This window comes from Aulonocara sp. 'chitande type north' Nkhata Bay, linkage group LG11 (assembly GCF_057382095.1).
Source record: "Aulonocara sp. 'chitande type north' Nkhata Bay isolate Kocher_YH1m ecotype deep benthic linkage group LG11, A_spYH_male_GT1.1, whole genome shotgun sequence".
NCBI classification, from domain to species: domain Eukaryota; kingdom Metazoa; phylum Chordata; class Actinopteri; order Cichliformes; family Cichlidae; genus Aulonocara; species Aulonocara sp. 'chitande type north' Nkhata Bay.
The window spans coordinates 5,067,548-5,094,070 of NC_141354.1; the positions used below are offsets into that span (position 1 = coordinate 5,067,548).

A 26,523-nucleotide genomic window follows, 5' to 3' on the forward strand; every position below is an offset into this window, starting at 1 on the left:
TTTCTCACAGGGCTAACACAATACATGTGACAGAAAATCCACTGAAATTCTCTTTACAAATTAGGGGTGCAACGATACACAAAATTCACGGTTCGGTTCGATTCGATACTTTGGTGTCACGGTTCGATATTTTTTCGATACAAAAAAAATGTTCATGCCTTTTTAATTTGTCATTTATTAAAATTATAAATATATATTTTAACTCAAAAGTACAGTTTTTAAATTTAACCCTAACCCTTGTGCGTGTTTTTTATTTTGACAGCGAATGCGCACCTGCGGACCACTTATGTGCAGCCCTGGTTATTTAGCTCGTCATATTGCAGCCACAGAAATTATTTTGTCCATGAAACCATAAAGCTGCACTTTCTTTTTGCCTTATAGTCTGATTTGTCATAACTTCTCCGTTTTGTGGTAAGCTTTTCTTTGGCTGTCACTTCTTCACCCTGACCTGTCTTATTTGGCTCAGCAGAACTGAAATGCTTTTACACACTCACTCACATAAGCTCAGCGATTCTCTGCGCGATCAACCTCTCACATGTTTAAGCTGCGGGAGATTTCACTTGTCATGTTTGCATAGTAAGCTAACGATTAATAAGACGATGTCAGAGGAATTGGTGCACAAATTATCATCACTCACAGATCAGTGCTGTCGCTCTCTATACACAGTTCGCACGATTGCAAAGTGAAAGCAAAAAAACAAGCGCAAATTCAAACGCGATTTCAATATGTCACATATTGACAGTGACTCACCGATGCCAATGACATAATTACCCAGCTACATTTCTGAAAGAATGCAAAAGCATTGACATATATGTTTCCTACAATAGCCCGACGGGCAGGGAAGAGATAGATTTTGGTACCCCGACTGAAAAAATCGCTAGCCCCGGGACGTCGGGCTAGCGATATTGCGAGCCCTGTATCTGATTGAGGAATCACTCATCTTTGGAAAAGAGAGTTTATTACAGAGAAATGTCTCTTTCCAAAATAAAAGCTATACTATCCGCTTCTTCTGGGCTATATTCTCAGCAGCATATTAAACGGCTGTCTAAATGACTCGGCTAAAGTTAGTAGCATGCTTGCTTGTCTGCTTCCACTTGTCTTTGCACTAGGATGATGTCGGCGTAAATGTGCAGTCATATTCGTTGTGTTCCCACTAGTGCTTTCAGGTTAATCTCGTTGAAATGACCTTAACGCCACAACACGGCAAATCTCCGTTAACGAGCTACCGCCGATCGCCCCGTGCATGGGGCTAGACGGCCAACACGTTAACGAGCTAACTGCGCTAACACACTAGTTCCCACCCATGTAATTGAGCATTGCATGACACATCCAACATACTGTTTTACTTTAGTCCATGACTCGCTTACCTTCAGGGTCATACGTCACATGAAAACCAAAATAATTCCAAACGCCAGATCTGAATGAGGGTGGGGGAGGTCCATGTTGCAAGGAGAGCTTAACTTCTGTCTCGCTAGCTTGCCCTGCTCTCTTCCTTCTGACGATGCTGTCTGTGTTGAGCGCTCAGTGGATCTGCGCTCGACAGTGCAGCCTAGGCGGAGTAGTCGAACGCAGATTCACTGAGCGCTCAACACAGACAGCATCGTCAGAAGAAAAATTGATAAAATAAATTACAAATGTTGTATTGTTCGATACATATGCGTACCGAACCGAAAGCACTGTATCGAACGGTTCAATATCGATACGAATATCGTTGCACCCCTATTACAAATATATATTTATAAATATTTTTAATTTTTTAATAACAAACAGCTAGCATAAAAAGCTTCTTTCAGATGCTTTCTGGTCTCAGTGTAAGGTGGCTGTGGCCTCACTGCAGCTGCCTGTTGGAAATCCTTTTACTTCTTGTCTTCTCCTAATGTTGACCACCTGCCTGTGATAGCACTGACTGTGGCTGAGGAACAAAAAAGGGCAAACACTTGCCTTCCTCTAATAAGCGCATTCATACAGAGGTAATCCATGGAAACACTGTAGCCTTCCCTTTTGGCAGACAAATACATTTCTCTAAAATTCTTCTGTAAACAGAACATCATGTGAGAATGGATGACATGGTTTTTCAGGTGACACAGCAGTCCCACAGTGACAAATGAAGCTTCTGTGGATGAACAAACCACCTGAAAAACGAATACAAGGCTGGTATATAAATCACTAATATGTTAAAAGCACATATTAAGGGTTGTTGCTCACCTGTGTTTCTGAGAATGTCAGAAGAAGCTTTAAGGGTCGGGGAGGAGAAAAATCTTTTAAGGACTTTTTAATTTCCAATCCATCTCTGAAAGAACAACAGCAAAAACTACAATGACATGTGAAGGGGACATGTTGATTATTGATGCAGCACTAAACACAGGTCAAAGTATTAAAGCAACAGTGTTTCTCTTTGCACGTCTTAAATCTATCTTCTCTCTATTAATAAACAAACAACATAAAACGTATTAATAAATCAGTCACAAAATACAGTATAGAGGACAGCACGTGTTTACCGCCAGCCTCAGTCACTGATCATTTACAGAATTACAGAGTCTGGCAGTCTTTGCATGATGTAAACATTACTGTGAGTTTCTAACGGCCTCACAGGTTTGCCAGCAGGAAAGAAGGTCCAACAAACACCAGCCTGAGGTTTGTCATGCAGGAGTAAAGGAGCCAGACTTTTTTCAGAACTTAATTTTACATTGATCCTGAGCCGATATGATACAGTTTGAACGAAGCAGTGGAACTAGCACATACTGGCTAAAAATGCATTGAAGATAATCAGGATATTTATTCAGAATCAGGCTGCAAATAACCATTTTACTGCTAATTTAATTAACTAGCAACTTAGTCAGGAGAGAAACTGATATTTCTCTCCTGACAGTAATCACTGTACGACGGCATACTACAATACCTTTGCACAGTAACTAAGCTAGCAGCGTAAAGGTGATAAAACACGTAACAATATCCACAAATGCATCTCAAAGCTGCTTTCTCAACACATAACATCACATTTTCAGTTCTCATTGACACTCACTGACGTATCATAATCTCTCCATTTAAATGGTCTTACCTGTAAACGCTGCCGTATCCACCGGAAAGCAGTGACAATGGATTCTGCAGTCTTCCCATCATCCTGTTAGTGATGCTTCATCTTAATGGATGATAACAAACTTTCTGACCGTCTAGCGGGTATAGAAGACGCCTACCGGCCCACATCTATGGGGCTCATTACTATAATAATGCCCACTGAATGGGCTGATGACACCTGAAGTGGGTGCAATGCAAATAAACTTGTGGTCTTGGTGGGAAACTGATGTGAGACTAGTGCAAGACAAGCTGCTGCTGCTCTGAGATCATTGATCCCCTGTGCACTTTCACTAAAGCACTGGTTCTTAAAATCTTCCTCCATCACTTGTTATTGGCAGCTTAGACTAAATGTTAACTACAGTGATAACAGTTTGCAGTTCTTCACTAAATCAGCCAGGAAGCAGTGCAGAAAGAAGACATTCAGCAAGAATGCAGCAGGCTACATGAGCTTACAGTAAGAACATAATGAATGGGTTCATGTTGACAGGTGGACCTCAGCCTTACAGCCTGACATCACTATAGATTCAATAAATGTTTGACAACTAAGGAGTGCTGTGCATTTAAATCTTAAAATCAGTGGCAGTGGAGTAAGTGTTTGTGACAGATGCATGTACAGATGTACCTGTGTTCATCCATTTAGTGGCTCCAGGATTTATATAAATTCATGAAGTGTTGTAGTAAAGATCTTCTAACACTGTTGCCACTAAAACAATCAGCCTAATTTTCTCGGCCATAATCTTCGTGTTTCCAGACGACAGAGCGAAACTAAACGTGTCTTTGTGCGTCTTCTCTTTGTGTTGCCTGAGCTGTCTGAGGAGAGAAACAGCTTCTGCACCTAGCACAGCTCTCTGTTTTACAGTTAGTTAGTTAGTTAGTTAGTTAGTTAGTTAGTGTAGGAATGTTTAGCTTATTTTAGAGTCTAGAAATGTGTTAACATAGAATGTAGAATTATTGTAGAGATACTGCCCTCAATGTAATAAAGGCCTGACTGTGTCATGAACTTAGGAGTAGATTGTAGGAGACCCCTCCCCCAGTTGGACTGTGAAAGGTCTCAACATTTGTAACTGGATACCTGTGGTCTGGAAGGGAGATGGGTTTTATGACCTCTAGGGAGTCACCTACACCCACAGTGTTTTAACTGTCACGCACACTCACTCACGTGCACACACATACATACAGGTATGTGTACACAGTCACACACGAGCACTCACACAGACACAGAGTTTGCAGCACACTGTGAGGGGGTTTATGATGGGGACGCCTCTATAAAGCTGGCTGTAACTAACAAAGGGGTGAAGATTTTGCAGAGGGGCACCGGCCTGGCAAGTCTTCCCTTCTAGAAGATGCATGCTTAAATGAGGATAAATGAAGATGAGTAAAGATGAATAAAGTTTTGTGAAAATGACTACTGAGTCCGGTGCCGTCTCTGGATGCTCGAGGAATAAAAAGAACCGGGGTAAAACTGATTTCGCAACATTAGTTAGTTAACACCAATAAAAACCGGCTGACACACCTGACTGCTGCACTTTCCCATCATAAACACATGTTGCAGCAGCACTCTAACGCTCTTCCTCACCTCAGATATTTCTCCTTCCCTTCTGCATGGCTGAGTCCTCCTTCATGCCTTTAAAAATCTGCATGCACAGGCAATACTGGCAAAAAATTCTCAAGTGGGAGGAAAGAGGAGTGTCAGCGCTGATCAGTATTGACGGTGGATCCATATTTAACTCTGCATGAATATTTCATCCCCCCTAAGCATTTATTATGGGGCCGTCTGGGAGTCTCCCGAGCATAAACCAGATTGGTCCACCTGTGATAAATATCCTTATAAGAGAGCAGCCCTTCCACCATCCAACTCCCCTTCTAGTCCATTGCCCCCGACGAGGAAGAAGAGTTCCTTTTACTGAGCCATCAATCATCATTGGCCATAGAGATGTTGAAGTAACTCCTCCAGACGGCCGATCCACATGTGTGATAGGAGTACTGGCTGATGAGTCACTAAGCTGCTGAGAGTCAGGGTCAAGGTTACTTTGACCCTCACCACTTTGGACAGCTTATTTAAGTTCAATGACATTTGGAGAACCCGGAGAAAGATTAAGCAGAAGCAAAGCTTCAGAAATGTGCACATGCATCCTGCTGCTGCCCCCCCATCAACACGTGTATGGGTGTAAATGTGAGGAAGCTAAAACAGAAAATATGTATTTATTCTAGATTTATTCACCCAGACTTCAATGATTTATGCTCTTTCCCTGAACTCAGTCTCTGTAATTAATTGTACTCTTCACATATTGCATCACATATATCAACACCAAAATTGTCACAGAATTTGAGAATGGGAGCAAATAAGTTACTATATGTATGATAGAGGAATGGAGGGTAACAGCAGGAGATCTCTGCGCCTCTTCTTCTCCACTCACTGTGTCAGCTTTCACATAATTATTATTCAGTAAATCAGCAAATAAATATGGGACTGTGATTTGAAGGCTTTCACCCATTAAGAGTCTCAAACGTTGCTAAATAATCTCAACTCTTGCATGTATGTAGCGTGCATGTGTGCTGAGCAGTGAGACGAGGCTGAAGTCACTGCTGCGATGTGATTAGTCAGGAGTGTGCCAATCAGACCATAGCCTGGTATCAGCATCACTGAATATCAATGAGCTGTTTTGTGTGTTATTGGGAACTGACACATGGATGGTGGAGAATTGAGTTTAAAGTCAATGTCAATTGTAACTACAGAAGTAACTAAGAGCTGACGGCAGCCCACACCAGATTTCAGGTTCGCCTGGATTCGGACCTGCATGCGTACGCGCACAGTGGCTAGCTGGGGTCGTGAAACATCAGCACTTTATTTTGCTCAAAGATTTCTTTTTGCCACGTCAGGATTTACTGACCTTAAAAAACCTGAGTGGAACACCTTTCAACACGTCCTGTCATATTATCCATCTGCCTCTTCAAACTGGCTGAGTGAAACTCACCCTGTCAGCCTGTTTGGCTGTTCACTGGCAGACTTAAAGAAGGAATATTTCTCTACTATCAGCAGCTCATTGTATTTGTATTCTGGAACATTTTCCTCAGTTTGGGATCTTTCTAGCTTTAGTCATGTTTTGCTTTTATTACACATTCACTCTTGCTGAAATCCATGCCATCCATAACAGCTCGTAATCTCTTCTAACAGCCTTCCATGACTGGACTAGGAGCGGACTGGGGGTGTATCTGTTCCATCTACCTACTGACTGCAGTGTTGAAGCAGTCAACTGGTCACAATTTCCTGCACAGATCTGATACTCAAATTATAAACAGCCAGTACAAACAAACAAACAGTTTTAGACCGGAGCAGCATTCAGTGTACACAGAGTCTGATGATAACGACAGACATTAAGAAGACAGCAGGAAACACCTCACAGGTTTAGTGTATCATTCAAATTTAGTGTATCAAGTCTTTTTCTAATAACTCGATTGTTTTTGCTTTCAATAGTGTTTTTTTAAAAGCTCCGTCTTCATCTCCACCACCAGCATCGAGACTCCGGGGGATTCTCCGCTTAACTCCTGTCGCTACTGAGATTCTGTTTTGCTGTGATGGGCCATCAGAGTCTAACTGCCAGATAGCTTAATTGAATGAACCACAGTCAGTATCTGCTGATGACGCTATCTCTTTATTGAACTTGCTCTATAAACAGTTAGGAGTTCACTAAGCTTTATCACATGTGTCATTGTAAGAGACTGAGCTTGAAACCTTGATGGGTAGAATCATGTTTGGACTCTGCTCAGGGTCTTTTTCAGAAAAAGGTTGTGTAGTAATAACAGACAAAATGACTCATTGGTCATACCTGAAACCTGATGCTTGGACACATTTGGTCCATGGAGCACACTGATACATAAAGTAGCACACAGTCAAATATATCGTGGGTGTAATCAAACTTTGCAACAGCAGCAGCTGCAGCAGTGCTATTCCTGGTTGTTGTACGGATGTAATGGCTGACTGGGGGAGCTATAACACATGCTGCTGCCATTTCAGTTTGGCTATTACAAAGTTGAGCCGTTAGAGGAGGACCATTATTGTTATTGATTTGCTTGTTTGCCGCCTTCATGGCGGAAAAGCAGCACACAAAGAGAGATTGTTCCCCCCCCTTTATGTCCCATTCTGGAAAGCAGGTGGAGAGCAGCAGATGTGGACTCCTGAGGAAGAAACCGTGAGATTATATAGAATAGAAATGTTCTGCTACATTGCCTTTGTCTTGGTACTTTAGGCAGGTAGCTAAAGGTAGCAATGCAGCAAGAAAGAAAATACAAATAAAACCCAGTCCTGCTGGAATCTGTTCAATGATTCAAACCAGTCTCCTTCAATGCTTCAGTTTGCCCTCAGTATCCTCTATCAGGGCTATCTGCATTTACTATCAAGTCACCTGTGTAAATGCTGACACTGAGCAGGTAAAGGTGTTTGTAGGTCAACCCAGGAGCTCATTTCCCATCACCAAGACAGAAAATCAAACTGTTGTTAACCCCAGGATGAACTAGCTGTGTCCACTTTACAACTTAATTAACTGCGGTTGTGGGATCAATCAGTTTCAAAGCCCCACCCATAAACTCCATCACACAGACACACACACGCACACACACAAACAAACAAACAAAATACTTGAAGGCTGCTCCAAAAATGATGAGATTATATTTTAAATATTGTTCCGTTCTCTTCCAAACACCAGCAGCTGTCTGTTGTAGGTTTGAGTGTTTGCTAAAATAAAAATAAAAGCATTCTAACGTCTCACCTGTTTGTTTTTTCTCAGGCATACATGTGGATTATGTTTATTAAGAGAGATGAAGCTTGTGTTTCTGTCATGTAGTGATTGTGCTTAACTGTATGAAGCTTATGAGACATTATGAAACAGAATTTAGTCAAAGTCCTTAAGATACGCTTTTAAATGATCTTTTTTTTCTTGAAGAGATCTACTACATCATATGTAATTTCTATGTCATGTGTAGTTTCCATTGCAGATATCAATCACCATTAAATTAAGAGGGGATGGCAGTAAAACCCCGGAGCTATAATGTTGTAGAGCGATCGAGCTGGGGAAGTCGGTAAGTCCAGACCCCCGTGTGAACTTATAAGTCCTGGCTAGTGAAAACGTGAGTACAGACTCGCGTACTTGAGTATTTAGAAACGGTCTGCAGTCTGTGAACTGACCTCAGCTAACGCCAGCTAACAGCATTCGCAGTCAAACCCGCTCTCAGCCATACGATATGTGACTACATGCTCATCCAACTGAGCTAAAGATGCGTCCAGCTGTGTTTAATCACCAAAATTGGAGAAGGCATAGAGAGAGGGCAGCCTAACATATGAAACAGGAAATGATATAATATGAAATAAATTCTACATGTCAAGTTGTGTGCCAATATTTGCTGTGTAGTAGAACTGAGACATTAGTCATTAAATTCTCAAACAGAAAAACATTAAACATAAATATATAAAATATAACTTTTTACAGGGAGACAGGAATAAAAAAGACCCAGCTTAAAGTGGAAGAGAAGGAGCTTTGGCTGGACCTGCCCCTTTGACCAGGCTCCTGATTGGTTGTCGCGGCGCGACTTGAAGCTGGAGTTCATATTTTTCCACCTCAAGCTGTAGATGCGATATGCGTGAATGCACCACACAAACTGCCGCGCGTATTTCTATTCGCGCTTCAAGTGTGACTAACACGTTTTCGCGACGCAAATCTGCTTCTGAATTTTCGCGGGACCCCCAGTCGCGCTTCATTGCGCTCCTCCATTGACTTCATGTAAACCTGACGCTCTGGTCGCGTCTATCGCGTTCGGTGTGTACGCACCGTCACTAACACTACAAATCTCACGTGTCTATGGCTGACTTAAAACCTCTTTTCCACTGCTTATCTCTAGTCCTGACTATTCACAACAGAACGTAAGGACAGTAAACCACTGATAAAATCTGCTATTTGCAGATTTCCCTGATCACGTGTGCCTACTGGTTTGTTCCACAAAGCATGCACTAGCTGAACACATGCACTGCAGTTCTTCGATCCAGGCCAGTTCAGTTGCAGCCTGTCTGTTGGATGGAACTCTGGGAGGCCTGGCAGCCTGTCTCCATGCTGGCACTTACCCTGACCTCTGGCATATGGTCCATGTACCCAGCCTGCTGGCTTATTTGTCATCTGGTGACCTAGACTGGACTCATAGTCTGAACAAGGTTTCATTCACCGCATAAGGAGAAAAGCTACTTCCTCACAGATTATGAACTCAACAAGCCAAAACCTCAGTAAAAGCAAGTGACACAGAGAGTTCTTGGATTCTGTAGCACTGCTGTAGTTTTGATTTACCTTTTGTTTTTTAGAGTACACTGAAAGATGTACTCTAAAAACATGAACTACAAACATGAATGAATGTTTGTAGTTTGTAGTGAAAAATGTGTGTGTGAAAGGTCAGACTGAAAAAAAGTTTAACCCTCTATTTTCCAAAACTTCAGCAGTTTGTAATGTATTACACTTTATGTCTTAGTTTGCAGTATGTTACTTAATTACTCAATGAGGGAAGTATTTTTAAATCTATTTGTTTCAATACTTTTAAACTGATCTGAAAGAAACTGTCCCATAATTATTAGTTAACAGGTTAAAGGCCACAGTCACCTAGATTAAGACAAATCTCAATACGAATGAGGACATATACGGGATCTCTCTTTTAGTTTTTACGTATATACATAAAGCAAAGTTCAAAGTTAATCCAAAAACACTTAAAGTCATTTCCACAATAATTCTTCTACCTGCATGAACACGTAGCTCATCGTTCGTAACCTGCTGCAGATTAGGGCCTAGCTTTGTCTTAGCATGCTATCTGTGCAGATGGATTTCTGTTAGCAGTATGATGCTTCTCTCCTGGATGCAGTTTGAACTTAACCATCCTGCTTTTGTTCTTTTGTCCAACAAAAATAAAAGTCATGTCCATACCTTCACGGTAGACCACTCTACTATTTTCCTCTTCCCAAACACAAACTGAACATTCAATACTGGGAAGGAATCTTTTCAAGTGAAAAGATTTTAGCATGAAATGCTATTAAAACATTTATAAACTCTCAAAGTTTTTTAAATGTATATATGACAAGAACTTTCAGTACAAGAACTGTGTATGCGGCCTTACCAGTGCTGTCATCATAAACCACCGTCACCGTCTTCCATTTGAAGAAGTGGACCAAGTCCAGGATAGCCCGGCTGAGGGAGGAGAAGTCTGGATAAAGGCTCACGTAGAAGACATCTCTGTTGTCTGACACCTGATGCTTCCATTTGGTCTGGATGTGTGGGACCCCAAGGGCATTACAAATAGACTGGACAGCATTAGCAGAGGAACTGTGAGAGGGACCGAAAATCGCTGCTACCCCAAGAGAAAGCTGGTCACAGGCTAGGGAGACAAAGCATTTAAATTGGTTAGCCCGCTGCTCCTCGGATGCAATACGTCAACATTAATCTGTGTTCTGCATCAGACCACTGCTCCATGATAGATGTAGATAACCATTACACAGGTCAGCTTTGCATACATTACAGATGAGGACAGAATTATTTATTTACAATTCATCATTATTCATTCTTATGAAAATGTCATTTTTCAAAGGTTTAGTTTTATGTTGTGTGCTTTGATCCTTCTGCTTTGCATATAGTAACATATTATTTCACAAAAACTAAAACCTACCAAGGTCAACATTATTAGTCACCCTGATGCAACTGTGCATGATTTTTACTGGATACGTTTTTACAGGATTGTAGTTTCCAGTAAGTGCAGTCCCAGCCTCAATATCTTTGGCAAACCTCTCAAACTCCTCCTAATGGTCTTCTGACATGGACCTTGGTCTTCAATTCATCTGACAGATTTTCAATAGGACTCATATCGGGCCTTCGTGCAGGTCAGTCAATATCATTCATTTTGGTCTTCTAGAGGTTGGAGCAAAATATGTTTTGGATCATTAAAGTGTGGGAAGACAAAACAACAAACCAGACCCAGTATTGAATTACGAAATTCCCAGTTGCAGATTCACTGAAGCATCCCTACACTTTGGGTTATACGCCTCTTCCTTCTTTCTTGGTAAATACGCAGCAGCGCTGTGGCCAAAGAACTGTAGTTTTGTCTCATCTGACCAAAGGAAGCATGCCCAGTATCCATAATCGTTCTCCAGGTTACCTTAGCGTACTGCAGTCCAGCTTGAAGTGGTCTCTTCTTCTTTGAGTCAACAATTTTTAACTTGACGAAGTCATTTCCAAGTATCATCAGTTGTCATGGGGTCTTTCGACATCTCTCTCTCTAGATTTTGTTACAGAGTCGTTGACATCGTTGGCTTCCTCTAACAGGATTATCCTGCACTGACTCTTTCATTTTCTTGATGTCTGCACTCCAGTTTTTGATACTTGGAAACACTTTGGCAACTTTGCTTCATGAGCATCAACAACTCTAACCAGCCGAAACGGATTTCTTTTGTTTTTGGCGTCATGCTTTCTCAGACAGATCGAAACCATGCTAACGTTTTCATACTGGATGTAAACTGGAAGATAACCCATTTAACTGGTTTTTACAAGCTTTGGGCATTAAAGAGTTAAAGCACATAATTTCACAGCAGTGTTTTGTGGCTCAAAGAGGAGATAATAATTTTGTCCTCATGTGTAGTTTTGTCTATTGACAACAAGTCTAAATCTATTAAATATACTCCCATCATGGGTCTACAGGTGCATCTTCAGTTTGATGACTTACCAACAACACATATCCTTGTATTTGCTGTGCACTCTGATTACCTTATTTAATAAAAGAGACTTGAGTAAATCACTAAGACAGGATATAATGGCCCATAATTGATAAGGGACTTGAAATGTCAGCCTGATGCACACAGAAAACTGATAGATTATAGCACTTTATTGGCTGTCTCTGGGGGCCAAGCAGGTCTTTGAATTACTGCCGCTGAGTCATTACCTGGAACCAATCAATTATCTCTGTTTACATTTGTAGTGCTCAGCCATTTCTCCCTCGCCTGATTATAACTGCCACAACCTAAACGAGTGCAGCTCAGCTCAGGGGCCTGAAACAGTGACTACATATATATTTATATGAATGCACACACAATCACAAGCAAGCAAATACCTTTCCTGGAGGCCTCGAAACTGTCATAGATGTTTATCCTTTGGATGTCATAGGTGAGTGTGGTGTTTGGAAGCAGAGTTCTGTTTCTGTTGATTGTGTTTAAAGCAAACTTAAAGGCGAGTTCCTCCGCACCTGATGGGCCACTTTCAATGGACTCAAATATCCCCCCTGCAAACAAAGAGGCATACAATCAGTAACAGTCATCAATAATATGAGACTTCTGCTCAGCTCACATAAATACATAGAAAATAAATGAATGGCTTTTTAAAAGTGGCTAATTTTACCATACGAGAAACAAAGATTCAACAATCAAAAAGACTTTCATGTCATTAAAGGTTAAACGCCATCTCAATTAGATAACACTGTGCCCTGCGGTTTCTACTTTTGGCACAATATAGCAGCTACTTCTGAATCATTCCACATATCGGGTACATCCAAGTCCCAGGACACAAACATACCAAATATCTACGCTCGCACACTTTACCTTTTCAGTCAACTCAAAGATGTCTCTGTGAGAGACCGAGCTCTTGTTGAGCTTCTGACCATCATAAACAAGTGCTTTCTACCACGTTTCTGAGTGTAGCATGTTTTAAAGGGAACCATGTTTGTTGGTTCAGGCGTGACCCTCTGAGCAGTAACTTTAGCTCTGATGAAACTACTCGATAACCGCTCATGTTAAAAGCAGCACAGAGGCAGAAACTGTTCCACTATTAAAGTCCAAACTGATGTAATAGAGACTTGATAAAAATACTTAGAAATGAGTCATCAGTTCAGTTCATTGCCTTACGGCCTCCTCTCCTTAGACAGACCATTTCCACCTGCTTCCTCCTCTCTGACCAGGTTAAGAGAAGGTGGGCAAGGCTGAAGGCCTCAATGGCTCTTAGAAACTATGCCTGCCAACTATCTGTGAGTCACATTTACAACCTACGTCTGACTGATGCTATGGAAAGCAACCTGCCACAGAGTTGCAGATCTCACCAATTTAACACAGAGTTGTGAAGAATTATCTTTTGGCACAAGCAGAATAGGAAGTCATGTGACTGATGATCTCTCTGTTACCAAGTCAGATGTGCACAGCAAAATCTCCAGTGTTAAATACAACACTGTTGAGTGTTAAATTAACACTTTGACAGTGTTATATGTTTAAAAGTAACCTAGTCAGTTTTGAAGATTAACAATGGCTAACACTGAGCAGTGCTGATTTTCTAACACTGGAAAATAAATATTCCAGTGTTAGAAAACCAGCACTGGGTTTTACACCAGGAAAAATCCATTATTACTGCAAAAGCCATCTGATCGAGACCAGACGTTAAAATAAAAACCTTATTGCCCTCCATTTGAAACTCTGTAAAGGACTTTCTTCAGAAAGCCAGAGGAGGTTATTGTAAAAGTGTGAGCACTCACAGCTACAGTCCTCGAGTGAATACGTCTGACAGGCAGCAGATGAATGGACTAAGAGAAGGCCTAGAGAGCTGGGGGTAAGGGTTTCTGTGATCAATGAACTCTGATTGGCCAGTGAATCAATCAATCAAGCCTTTGGCGAGCAGTGAAGAGCAATGGTAAAAGAAGTGTTGAGGTTTTTTGTTTGGGGTAGCCCTACGGCCTGACCCCGCTGGCTTAGTGTCAGTCAGAAGGAACCCCGACTCTATGCTTTATTTACTCCAACTACAAGCACTTGACTGCAGAGCTCTCAGCGAGTCTGGACATAATCCGCACACATCGCTGTACAAGCACTGCACACACACCTCCATCCATCCATCCATTCGCTTCCGCTTATCCTTTTCAGGGTCGCGGGGGGTGCTGGAGCCTATCCCAGCTGTCGTAGGGGGAGAGGCGGGGTACACCCTGGACAGATCGCCAGTCTGTCGCAGGGCCAACACACAGGGACAGACAACCATTCACACTCACATTCACACCTAGTGGCAATTTGGATTATCCAATTAACCTATCCCCACAAGCTGCATGTCTTTGGACGGTGGGAGGAAGCCGGAGTACCCGGAGGGAACCCACGCAAACACGGGGAGAACATTCAAACTCCACACAGAAAGACTCCGGCCTGATGGTGGAATTGAACTCAGGACCTTCTTGCTGTGCGGCAACAGTGCTAACCACCGTGCCACCGTGCAGCCCTGCACAGTGGACACACACCTGTCACCAGCAAATACACTGAGTCTGTTACAGTGACTGAAATATTTAGAAATGCTCTTTATCAAAGGGGATTTATTCGGTTTAGGTGCAGGAACGTAAAGCAAACCTCTGAGCTGAAAGACGGCTGGCAGCGGCTGAACTGTTGAAACTTACATTAGTATTCATCTCATGAGGGAGCTCTATTTTACATGCTATAATGAGTTTGAAGGAATTAATAAGCATCAGTTAAGCAGGATGTACTATAATTGGAAAACCGAGTGCTTGGAATTTTCACACACCATACATTTGCCATGATGATTCTTCTTGTTGTAAATGTTGACTGTGATGGTGTCAGTCTGAGCAGGAATAAACTTCTACTCGTTTATCTTCATGGACATAGAGCAGAATAAGTGATAGAGGACAGAAGCAAAGAGAAAGACAATCCTCCAGTAAAGCCATTTATGAACCAGAGTGTAGAACTGGGATTGGTTTTCAAAATGTTTCTTTTCCAAACTTCTCAACATAAATTCATCAGTTTCCTGGGATCACAGTGGAGCTTCCCCTTTAACAGTCATAACTCAGTAAGAAATCCTGCTTGTGTTCATCATCAGTGTCATGCATTAAAGTTTTCTTTGCATAGATTTAGTTGGGCGATACTCACAGTATATTCTCTTTGTATCGTTCCAGTAAGCCAGCAAACATGATATATCGATCACAGTAATACATAAGCTAACTAAGCAGCTAGTGCTATGTTACAGTGCTGCCCAGTGCTGCTGTTTGTGGTCAAAACACATTAAGACTATGCTGACACTTTAGTCCTGTTGTTGTAATTGGTTGGTGGTTAGAATGAGAGTAAAGGTGCCACTTACAGGCATCATGTACACAGACTGTATCAAACACATGTGGAGAATCTAAGGATTTTAAGATTGTTGAAGGCAGATGTAATGATGTAATGTAGAAGATAATACAAGCGTAAAAAAACATTATCCCTGTGTTACATATTCTATCTTTTAAAAAGCTAAAAGAAGCCACTTTGTATATCAGTGTTTGTTTTTTCAGTGTCACTGGTGTTACATTTGCTCTTTTATGACCACCTCAATGTGTCTGGGTTTGTGATGCTTCTCTGGTGGAATCTGTACACATGTGCAGACTGTTATGAAGCTCATCTTAAATTGATCCAGCGTGGAGACGTTACAGCCTAGCTACCAAAATGTTTCTCGATCGTGTTTTACGGGGTAACCTGTTTGTCACTGTTAGTCACGATGTCTGCCAATCTCCTAAAAACTCAGTAACCAAGAGAAGACATTACATTTTACAACATTTTACATTTTAAATTACATTTTAAAGATGCTAAAGAAGCACCTTGGAAGCTTTACGTGTGTGTGTGTGTGTGTGTGTGTGTGTGTGTGTGTGTGTGTGTGTGTGTGTGTGTGTGTGTGTGTGTGTGTGTGTGTGTGTCTGTGCAGCAGTGTAGTTGTGATCAGTCAAGAGCGAAATCAATCAACAGCGTCTTTACTGATCCCAACGGTCCGTGCACAGAAAAGCCAGCAGGCAGGATGCTCAGTGAAAATGAAACATGCACGATCCAAACACTGATTAATCAGCGTGAGTACGAAAAGATTCACAACGACTATCTCAGGAACTCGCTCAGGTAAACCTGGCTGTTCACAAATCATATTTCCATTGTCTCCACACAAAATACAAAATTACCCACAACTACTTAATTATCGTCTCTGTGTTAATTATAATTCATATATTTTAAAATATATATTTAACTTGATAAGAAAATATCTTCATTTTGTATCAAAGGCAATCGTTGTCTTTAAAATACTAAAAATTTGCAACTTGTTTGCTACAAAACGTTATTTAGCTTTGAATAGACTGTTTGTCATTTCTGCTACATTGAAATAAATTTCTCTCTTGAATGGGATTCTTATTGTTGTTGTTGTTGTTGTTGTTGTTGTTGTTGTTGTGATCATATGCTTTCACCGTGCCGACAGGGATAACTGTGAACTAACTTCCATCTTATTCGATTCATATTTATATTTGGTCCCGACGTTTCTGAAAAGAATGTTATGGCTTTGTGTTAACATCACTTTTAATATGTGGGCATGTGTTCAACCAGTGCCCTGAATGTGATCTAAAGAACAATGCTGCACCAGTTTCTCCGTCAGTCTTATTTTCATCCTAATAATACTTTATAACCAAAGCAGAGGTAAAGTAACTGTTAAATACTATTCTCACTTTATTATTATTTGTTCTCACTTTAAAAATAAGGAACACAAATACATGGGTTGGTGGGTTTTTGTTACTGATAAATTGCAAATATTGAAATGTTTGCATTTTTTTTTTACTTCACTTAAAATGTGGCTTGAATTTACACGGCAACCTTAGTTTTTTTAATCTAATTATATCTCCAATGACTTTGTGCTAAATGGTAAATGGACTGATTCTTATACAGCGCTTTTCTACTCTCCCGGAGTGCTCAAAGCGCTGCCTCAACATGCCTCATTCACCCGGTCACACCCACTTCTAAACTCAAGTGCAACTAATAAACAGTCACACTCCGAGGAACGCATCGGAAGGCAATTTGTGGTTAGTATGCAGACTGCAGGAGCCAGGAGTCAAACCACCAGCCTTCCAATCAGGAGCTGATCTGCTCTACCACCTGAGCCACAGTCGCCCTGGACTACACAGAGTCCCTGCTGACACAAAGACTCAATAACAACTGTGTTTAATCCATTAAGTTACTGTGCTCCCTTTGTGGACACGTGTCGCGTAAGCATCAAAACGATTCCCACCCCAGTCATTAATGATTAATTACGATACTGCCAGTAGCACTAAATCCAGAATCATCTTCACAGGACTGAAGAAGAGTCAGACATTGATTGGGAATATTAACTTTAGCAAAAATACGCACTTCTTTTTCAGATGCCCTGGTCAGGAGTGAAACCCCGACCTGTAGTTCCAAAGGCGAGTAGTGTTACCGCGGTCCTGCAGACTAACCAGCGTCTCTGTTCCACTGTGGTTATCAGTGACACTCAGAATTCACACCGATTCAATCTGTGCTGTTTTAAACTTGATTGTTAACTGAACACCTCGTTCACAGTCAGTGTTTCATTAAAAAAGCTCCTTTTAACAACTGTGCTGTGTTTCTTTGTTTTCTAAAAACGTGTGTTTTTCTACTTTCATCTCAATTTTCTTTAAACAAAAGACAAATAATCTTCGTTCAGCTCATCATTTCTGTGGAGTGAAAATTATTTATGAGGAAAACTATGCTGACTTCCTCCACCCACTCTCTGCACCTCAGCTGCTGACAGTTTGATGGTGATCAGCATCAGAGCATCAGTGCTGCAGAACGGGAAGCGTAGCATGACGAGCTCCGAGAACACGTTCCATCTTTATCACAGCTGAGCCGCGGCTGTAGTGGACGTGGTTGGGGAGGGTGGTACTGAGAGTGGGAGGGGTGTGGATGTGGGTGCAAGTGGGCAGGAGGAGGCCTGATGGAGGCAATAAAGGAACAAAAACATGCATGGACGATGGAGAAAAAAGGTTATCAGTAAGATGCAATATACTAAATATACTTATATAAATATGTTTATATGTTTAAATTACATCAGTCTCACTGATGCTGGGTTACATTAGAAAACATGTATTTCATGCAGGTGCATGATATGTCACAGTTCATAAACTGACAGGATCATCCAAATACATCTGGGTATCATCTGATTAGTTATAATAATGAGCCACTACTTATAGGAAGCATACAGAGATTAAATAAGAGGGGCCCAATAACTGATGATCAGCTCTACACAGCATTCAAGGTTCTCTGTGATTCATGAGTGTGAGTGGAGACAAAATCCTGCCTCTTTGAAACCAACTAAGGGTCGTTCCTGTGAGACCGAGCACACTTTCTAATCTGTTTGATGCTCAGTGTTGAATTCTTTGTGAGCTCAGTGGTGTCAGTGCTAGGCTGGACATCATGTAATAGAAACAGTTTCTGTGCTTGGATATCGATGAAAGGCTGAATAGGACTGACAAGAGTTAATATTTGAGAAGCTACTCATTTGAGACTACTCCACCACGTAACCAATAATAGAGATGAGCTGATCATTATTCTGTGCAGCAGTATCCAAATTTTTATTTTGCAAGATGGGTTGAACACGTGCAGTCTTTAACGATCCCAGGAGCGCACCACACAACAGCTGATCGTCTTCAGGAGCTCAGAGCTCAGCTGCTGCTTTTTAAAGACGTCGTGGGCGTGTATGCAGACAGCAGGTACAAGGGCTAGGCAGTGTTGGGTGAGTTACTTTAAAAAAGTAATTAATTACTTTGTCAATATTGTATTTAAAATACTTACCTAATTACTGTGTCAGAAAAGTAACTTAATTACTAAATAAGTAATTTTTTTTTTTTTGATCTCTAGCCATCAGAATTGTTGTCTGAAGGCCAAGAAAGATGCCAAGCGGATTTATTTTACCAAGTGGATCATCATGGCCTTGCCATATTGGTCCATTTGATTGACCTTTATTATAAGTATGAATTTATTTTATTTTCAGTTGCTACAAACGGGACAGACATGACTGGGGGATAGGACAGGGAGAAAGAATGAAAGAAAGAGGGAGAGAAACTCAATAAGTAATTTAACTAAATACTTCTTAAAATCCCTCTAAACCTCGAGTGGACAAACAATAGAAATTAAACTCTTTAAATAATAAATACATTTTTAAAGACGGAGACTCTACAGTACGCAGCGCTAGCATCTCTTCCACAGTGTAGCCTGCAGTCATTTTTTAAGCACCGTCTGCGCTGCTGAAGTAAAATCAGGTTTTGCTGCTCAGCAGGAGTTGCCGCGGTGTTATCCATGGATGATGATGAAGGATCGCTCAGAAGTGTTCGTCTATGCTCTGTGTCAGGCGCTTCAGTAGGTTACTCGTGCTATTAACAGCAGCCCATAGTTTTGACATATCACTGTAATGTTCTTGTCTGCTTGTTTCAGAAAAGTGAAGATACGGGAGTATGTCCACGTCATGAAACAGCCACTCGCTTCAGTCCGACAGCTTCCGCTGGAGAATACGACTGTGCAGCAAACTGGTGTGAAATGACGCGCAGCTGCACTACAGTGATGTTAGTGCGGCAGAGTTTATTTCAAATTATTGAAATTAAATAATGATATTCAGCGAGTTTAATTATTTTACAATGTAACGCAAGTACATTGTAAGTAACTGTAATTAAAATACCTAAAAATGAACAGTAATTAGTTACTCTACTTTTTCAGTGAAAAAGTAATTTAATTACAGTAACACGTTACTTAGTAGTAATGGAATTTGTTTAAGGGTTTGTAATCAACGGCAGTAAATCAAACAAAGCTGGACTATTGTTGATTTTTGAATGGATAATATCAGAGGAATGACTCTGGTCTGACTCTGTAAGATGCAAATATGGAGACTCTCTTTAACAGTGTGTTATGACAAACACTCAGCTCGTCTGATGTTTATCTTTTGATTTGCTAGCACTGTAACATTTCTCCGTGCTGTTTACCACAAACAGTTTTCACTTACTCCTTCATAGCAACATGTTTTCTTATGTTTTGATTGAATACTGTGCCTGTAAGACCTTGTTCAGGTAAAATTGTGAAAGCATGTTTTATTGACTCAAACGCTAACCCGTGGTTTCACGCTGAGAGCGTGATCATAAAAACAGGACTCTAAATGCAACGCTTTGGGCCAAGATGACTTCTTTCTAAATCATAATGGTCATAACGATGTACTCTTCCAGCCACTGGAGCATGATGAATTAACTTTATATATATTATATGTAATATATAACTTATTGTATTCATTTAATTTTATATAGTGCCAGCTCACACTGGCAGGCCTGGGCGCTTCACTGTAGGATGGAGTTCCTACAATATAAAAGAGTCTTATATGGTTTTAATGTGATTAATCCTCTTTTTCACTCTGCATTCATGTTCTGTGCGCCTGTACAAACCCTGCAGAGACATTGAGTTTCTTTCACTAAACAGTATCATCATTATTCAGCGGCCTGTTTGTACTGAACACTTTGTACCTTTTTATATAAGATCAACAGCAGAAGGCTTTCTGTACTTCAGGGAGCTGTCTGCAGCAGTACAGGAGCCTCAGAGCGAGAAGACTGAAGACGTTTTCACGCAGTGAGCCGCTGGAGAATTGCAACTAGGTTGTGTTTATTCTGTCATCTCTCCTTTATTCAGCTCCGTTTTCTCATCCTGTTACCTTCCTGCACTTTGTTTTTCTCTCCCTACCACTCATCTTTTCCTGTGACATCCTACGAGCGAAGATTACTATAAAAGATATAAGTGTGCGATGTGTAATTTTCCTCTCTTTCTCCTGATAGAAAACCTAAGGAATGCTCTGCTCGGCACTTTCACAAATGTCAGTGCTTCTCCACCATTGTCGAGCACTTGCACAGACACAAAATGTCAGCATCTCTCTTCAGTCACAGTCTTTGCGAACTGCTCTCATCTTGAAATGTCAATGGGCAAACCATAATGAGAGGAAGCAGATTCTTGGAAGGCAGACAGCACAGCCTGCTGCAATCCATTATATAGATCTGCAAAGATCTGCTGTGGTGTGTTGGCTTCCCAGGACAGAAAAACTCATCCTCTGTCCACAGACCTGTGACCCGAACAACCACACAGGCCTCACTCATCTGTACACCAAAGGAAATAATTGAGTTTCACACATTTAATGGGAACACTGAAGCTGTGCGGTCGTGCAATATAATGCTGTGTTTAAAGGACAGGCAGGCAACACAGCTTTATTTTGCTTAACAGTCCAACCTCGTCCATATGCACAGTTAGCTAAGTGCGTCTGTGCTGAGTTAGGCATCCAGTCAATCCAAGGGAGCAGCTCTTAGTCTGCAAGAAAATACAGCCTGCTAACAGCACAGGATGTAAGTCCCATCTTCTCTCCTTTTCCTCGTTTCCTGTTTGTTTAACAATAACATCAGCTGACCAGTACTCACAAGTTTTCCTTCTGTTTCTAATGAGCAGCTTTGTTTTTCATTGGTTTTCTGTGTTCAGACAAGTGTGCGATATCGTCTCACGTAAAGGGGAAACGCGGGAGATGATGGGCCAGAAGTCCACTCCCTTGAGGCGATTTGTTCCCACATACAGCCTGATACATTCTTCTCATTGTGAAGCGATCCTGGTCTGAGATCCGTCAGGGCTCCGGTGAAACATGGAGCAGCCTCAGTAACTGATTCAGCTAAGTAGGAAACTACTGCGTCTGTGCAGACACAGCCTTTTTTTACTCGTTCTGATCAACTAATAACTTATTAACTAACAACTAATAATCTTGACGGCTCGGATGAAGATGTGTCTGTGGAGACGTGTCACTGTGGCAGTCGCTCTGCCTGTGAAAGGAGGGTTTCCTCTGAGCGCTTCGATCCACGAGGACTGTAGGCGTTACTGGTCATTAACACGAGAAAAGCTTTTCTCTCATTGTGACAGAGCCTGAATTAATACAAAGAACGTCACCAGAAGTCTGTAACGTATCAACCCTACAGATATACGTTGTGTATAAGTGACCCGTGATACACACAGTGATTTGATGCGCTGTTAATAAGACAGCTTTAAGCTGGACCATAAATATAGCAACAAGCAGCACTGTCCATAATAGAGAAATTAAGGTTTGATGCAGCTGATAAATAAAAAGGACCAGGAACAGCGTGATGGATGGTTGGCATTAGCCCATTCTTTTACAGATGATTTGCAAGAATACAAAGTGAAAAGTGAATTCTTCCCCTCTCATACACATGCTATAAATCTATCCTGCAGGGATGTACACAGAGAGCAAAAGTGAGAGGAGGAAAAGGAAGTCCTCTGCTTATATCATCGTTGGAATAATTCTGCTCACATCCATCATGCGCTCAGTTCATTTTTCACAGAATACTGGGCAACACCTATTTATTACAGGAAATGTTTTTAAAAGTGGAAAAGAAGACATTGAAACTGGGCCCTTTAATAGAGACGTTTCACTTTTTCCTCCTGTGAGAACAGACAGAAATGGGTGGAGAGGAAGGCAACATGCTTTAGAGATAATGAGAAAACAAAAGGCAAGAAATTCTATTTTCTGCAGGGGAAAGCAGCACTTTCAGCTGTGCATTTATTTATAATGTCATAAAAAAAAGATCATTCAGATTGTGTTGGACGCAGGGACAGCGCACTGATAACACAGCAAACTGCAGGCCTGGCTTTTAAAGCAAATCTCTCAGCCCTGCATTGTTCAGCTAGAGTGGCTCTGGAGGTCACGCTGTGAGTACACTGGAATAGGACTGCAGGTGAGCTGGTGGCGTCAGACATGTTTAGCTGGTGAGCCCCTGCTTTATTAAAGCTTTATTATGGAAACTTGCTGGCAACCTCTGAGTCTCATGTCTGAGTCGCGTACAACAGCTACAGTGGAAATCTTAATTGTTTGATCTCATAATTGTTGCATCAGCATGACTGAATGAGTCCGTGCATGCAGTCATACGTATGACAGAAAGACTGTAAAAATGATTTATAATAAAAACTCAGTTTACTTACGCATCAATATGAGTCATGAACAAGGATTTCCTGAAGACCTGACAATGAGCTGCTGATGGGAGTGTTAGTAGTTGAACCGCATACACCAAAAACTGAAGCCTTTGCATACTTAGTGTTGTATCTTCTGAATGAGACAGATTTCATGTTCACGTCAACGTATTTCAGCATCTGTTAGTCTGGATGTTTAAGTGTGTGAGTAACTGAATGATGTCTTTAAAAGAGCGCGTGTTCAATCCATCCTCTTATCTTTGTCTGGAGCCCAGAAGCAGGTACACCCTGCTGCAAGGCTAACACAGACACACCTCTGGGCAAGTCAAAGTTACCCTAACCCCACTAACTGCATGTCTGTGGGAGAACCCACGCATACTCCACGCGGAAAGAACCCGGCCTGGTGGTGGAATTGAACTCAGGACCTTGCTGTAGGGCAGCAGTGCTAACCACTGTGCCACCGTGCTGCGGATGAATGCCAGAAATAATCTGGTGTCAACATAACAGCCCCAGGTCAGCGCCTCAGTTTACCGGCTAATATTTGATTGTATTTATTGTATTTGACTTTAAATCTGAAAAAATAATGTCACAAAAGCCTTGAAATATGATGCAGTACACCCGCTGGCCAACACTTAGACTTCCTGCTGCAGCTATCAGCCCTCAGCTGCCTCACTTATGGTATGAGACTGGTGAACAGCTCGTCTGCGTAATGTAACATCTGTAGCTTAACTGTAGCAAAACTAACTTGAAAGTTGACTTTACTTCATGCTGGATTTTGTTGATGGTTTGAACATTAAACTATGACATCATCATCATCACTGCTGCTGGGAGCTGCGTGGCCTGGTCATACTTTTATTGACACGTTTCTACTGCAGGTCTATTTTAGTCCGAAGTGTGGGTGAAACATGTCTGTGTGCATGGTGCCACAGAGTGGTGTGTTCAACGACGCGACCAAAGACAGTTTTCTGAATGACTCTGTGATTCTGTTTGTTTACAACCATTCACAAACTTCATGAAGGAATTTTCTGACAGTTCAGTTCCTGCTTAGGCACTGAGATATTTTACTACTTATTCTGCTGCTGACAAAGACGCAAATGCAATCTCATCTACGAGTTCCTGACACGCGTCCAACTAAACCACAATGATGGTGCAAGAACAGAACAGAGACTCTCTAGTGTCCGGGTCACTTTAATGCCGGGGGGCCAATCCAAACGAAACCTTACAGTAACATCATCACCAATACAGCTCGGACTGACATCGACATGTTCTTTAGAATATATGTCTACTTCATCATCATCCTGCAAATGCAATGTTATGTTATTTATTTGCATTCATTTCACATGCCAACTCACTTGGTCATCAGCCAGGACGTTGGATCAACTACACGAACTAAATATGGAAAAAAGGGTTTGAAGAAAACACCGTAGGCATCACGACATTTACATGATACTTAATCTGCTCGGAAAAGACCGCTACACGTTTGACTTTACAGAGCTGTGATATCACAGTCCTGAGATTCATGTGTTACCCAAAAACAAACAAACAAAAGTCTAAAAAAATCTAGCTTAAGTCTGTTACTGTCTAGCAAATCACCAGCCACACATCCAGGGTCAGACTTAATCCTGTTTCCTTCAAGGAGACAATAACAGATGCTGAGATGTGATGGACTGCAGATCGGGAAAGGTGCCGGCATTCAAGGATTCATCGTGAAATGTAGACGTGATGCAAAGGAAAAGAGAAGTGTATGGAGCAGATCACATCATTACATTAATAAATATCAAGCTGGAATGAAACATTCACACATAATATTATTAAAAATCTATTCATTATCATTGATTCTAAGATTATAAGCTGTTGAATAATAAGTTATTTTTTATGTGATTCAAAGCAGACGAGCGTGATGCTGACAAGCAGACAAGCCCAGACTCTCCCCAGTCACCGCCTCCAGCTTTCAATCCAATTGTATTTACACAGCGCCAAATCACAGTTGCCTCAAGGTACTTTATATTGTAAGGTAGACCCTGCAATAATACATACAGAGAAAAACCCAACAATCATATGACCCCCTACGAGCAAACACTTTGGCGACAGTGGGAAGGAAAAACTCCTTTTTAACAGGAAGAAACCTCCAGCAGAACCAGGCTCAGGGAGGTTGAAAAGCCTTTAGTTAATTCAGTCTGCTCTCTCTTTCTAGTCCCTGTCAGGACTCTTGCTGCAGCATTTTGGATTAGCTGAAGGCTTTTCAGGGAGTTTTTTGGACATCCTGATAATAATGAATTACAGTCGTCCAGCCTGGAAGTAATAAATGCATGAACTAGTTTTTCAGCGTCACTCTGAGACAGGATATTTCTAACTTTAGAGATGTTGCACAAATGGAAGAAAGCTGTCTTACATATTTGTTTAATATGTGCGTTGAAGGACATGTCCTGGTCAAAATGACTCCAAGGTTCCTCACAGCGTTACTGGAGGCCAAGGTAATGCCATCCAGAGTAAGAATCTGCTTAGATACCATATTTCTAGGCTTTTCAGGGCCGAGTACAATAACCTCAGTTTGATCTGAATTAAGAAGCAGAAAGTTAGCGGCCATCCAGGTCTGTATGTCTGTAAGACATTCCTGCAGTTTAACTAATTGGTGTGTGTTATCTGGCTTCATGGACAGATAGAGCTGGGTGTCATCTGCATAGCAGTGTAAATGTATGCTATGTCTTCTAATGATGCTGCCTAAGGGAAGCATGTATAATGTAAACAGAATTGGTCCTAGCACTGAACCCTGTGGAACTCCATAATTAACCTCAGTGTGTGAAGAGGACTCTCCATTTACATGCACAAACTGGAGTCTATTAGATAGATATGATACAAACCACTGCAGTGCAGTACCTGTAATACCTACAGCATGTTCTAATCGCTCTAATAGGATATTATGGTCGACAGTATCGAACGCTGCACTGAGGTCTAGCAGGACAAGCACAGAGATGAGTCCACTGTCAGAGGCCATAAGAAGATCATTTGTAACCTTCACTAAAGCTGTTTCTGTGCTGTGATGAGCTCTGAAACCTGACTGAAACTCTTCAAATAAACCTCTGCAGATGATCTGTTAGCTGTTTGACAACAACTCTTTCAAGGATGTTTGATATAAAGGAAGGTTGGAGATTGGCCTATAATTAGCTAAGACTGCTGGGTCTAGAGATGCTTTTTGAGTAAAGGTTTAACTACAGCCAGCTTGAAGGCCTGTGGTACATAGCTGATCATTAGAGATAGGTTGATCATATTTAAGATCGAAGCATTAATTAATGGCAGGACTTCTTTGATGATCACTAAATCATCACTAAATAGGTTGTAAATCAGTCTCCAGCATCTCACATCTGCTTTTCTCCATGGCCTTTAGCACAACTACATATGAATAATTTCTCAACATTTTTTCATTTCAAAACAGTCACAGCTGAACATTGTTAATGCCTTTCACTCCTTTCTTTAAAAAATCCCCCATCATCACCTTTAGCTTTGCTCACCCCATCTTTGTCTGTCAAAAGGTTTCAAATCTTTCTTTGAACTCATATCATTGCAGTGATGAACATAATTAAATTCTTATTTCATTGCTTGTCCCCTGAGTTCCCAGCACCAGGCTCCTGCATGACGACACATAA

The 26,523-nt window shown here is 41.3% G+C and overlaps 1 protein-coding gene across 3 annotated transcripts in view; it reads right to left on the bottom strand.

Moving 5' to 3' along the window:
- Nucleotides 1–26,523, bottom strand: part of grik2 (glutamate receptor, ionotropic, kainate 2) — a 346,386-nt gene that overhangs the window by 255,085 nt on the left and 64,778 nt on the right. For all 3 annotated transcript variants that reach the window (XM_086310278.1, XM_086310275.1, XM_086310277.1), the window contains exons 3-4: nt 12,199–12,366; nt 10,219–10,476 (exon numbers count right to left, since the gene is read on the bottom strand). In XM_086310278.1, the coding sequence (XP_086166404.1) occupies nt 10,219–10,476; nt 12,199–12,366 (426 nt within the window). The remainder of the gene's footprint in view (nt 1–10,218; nt 10,477–12,198; nt 12,367–26,523) is intronic.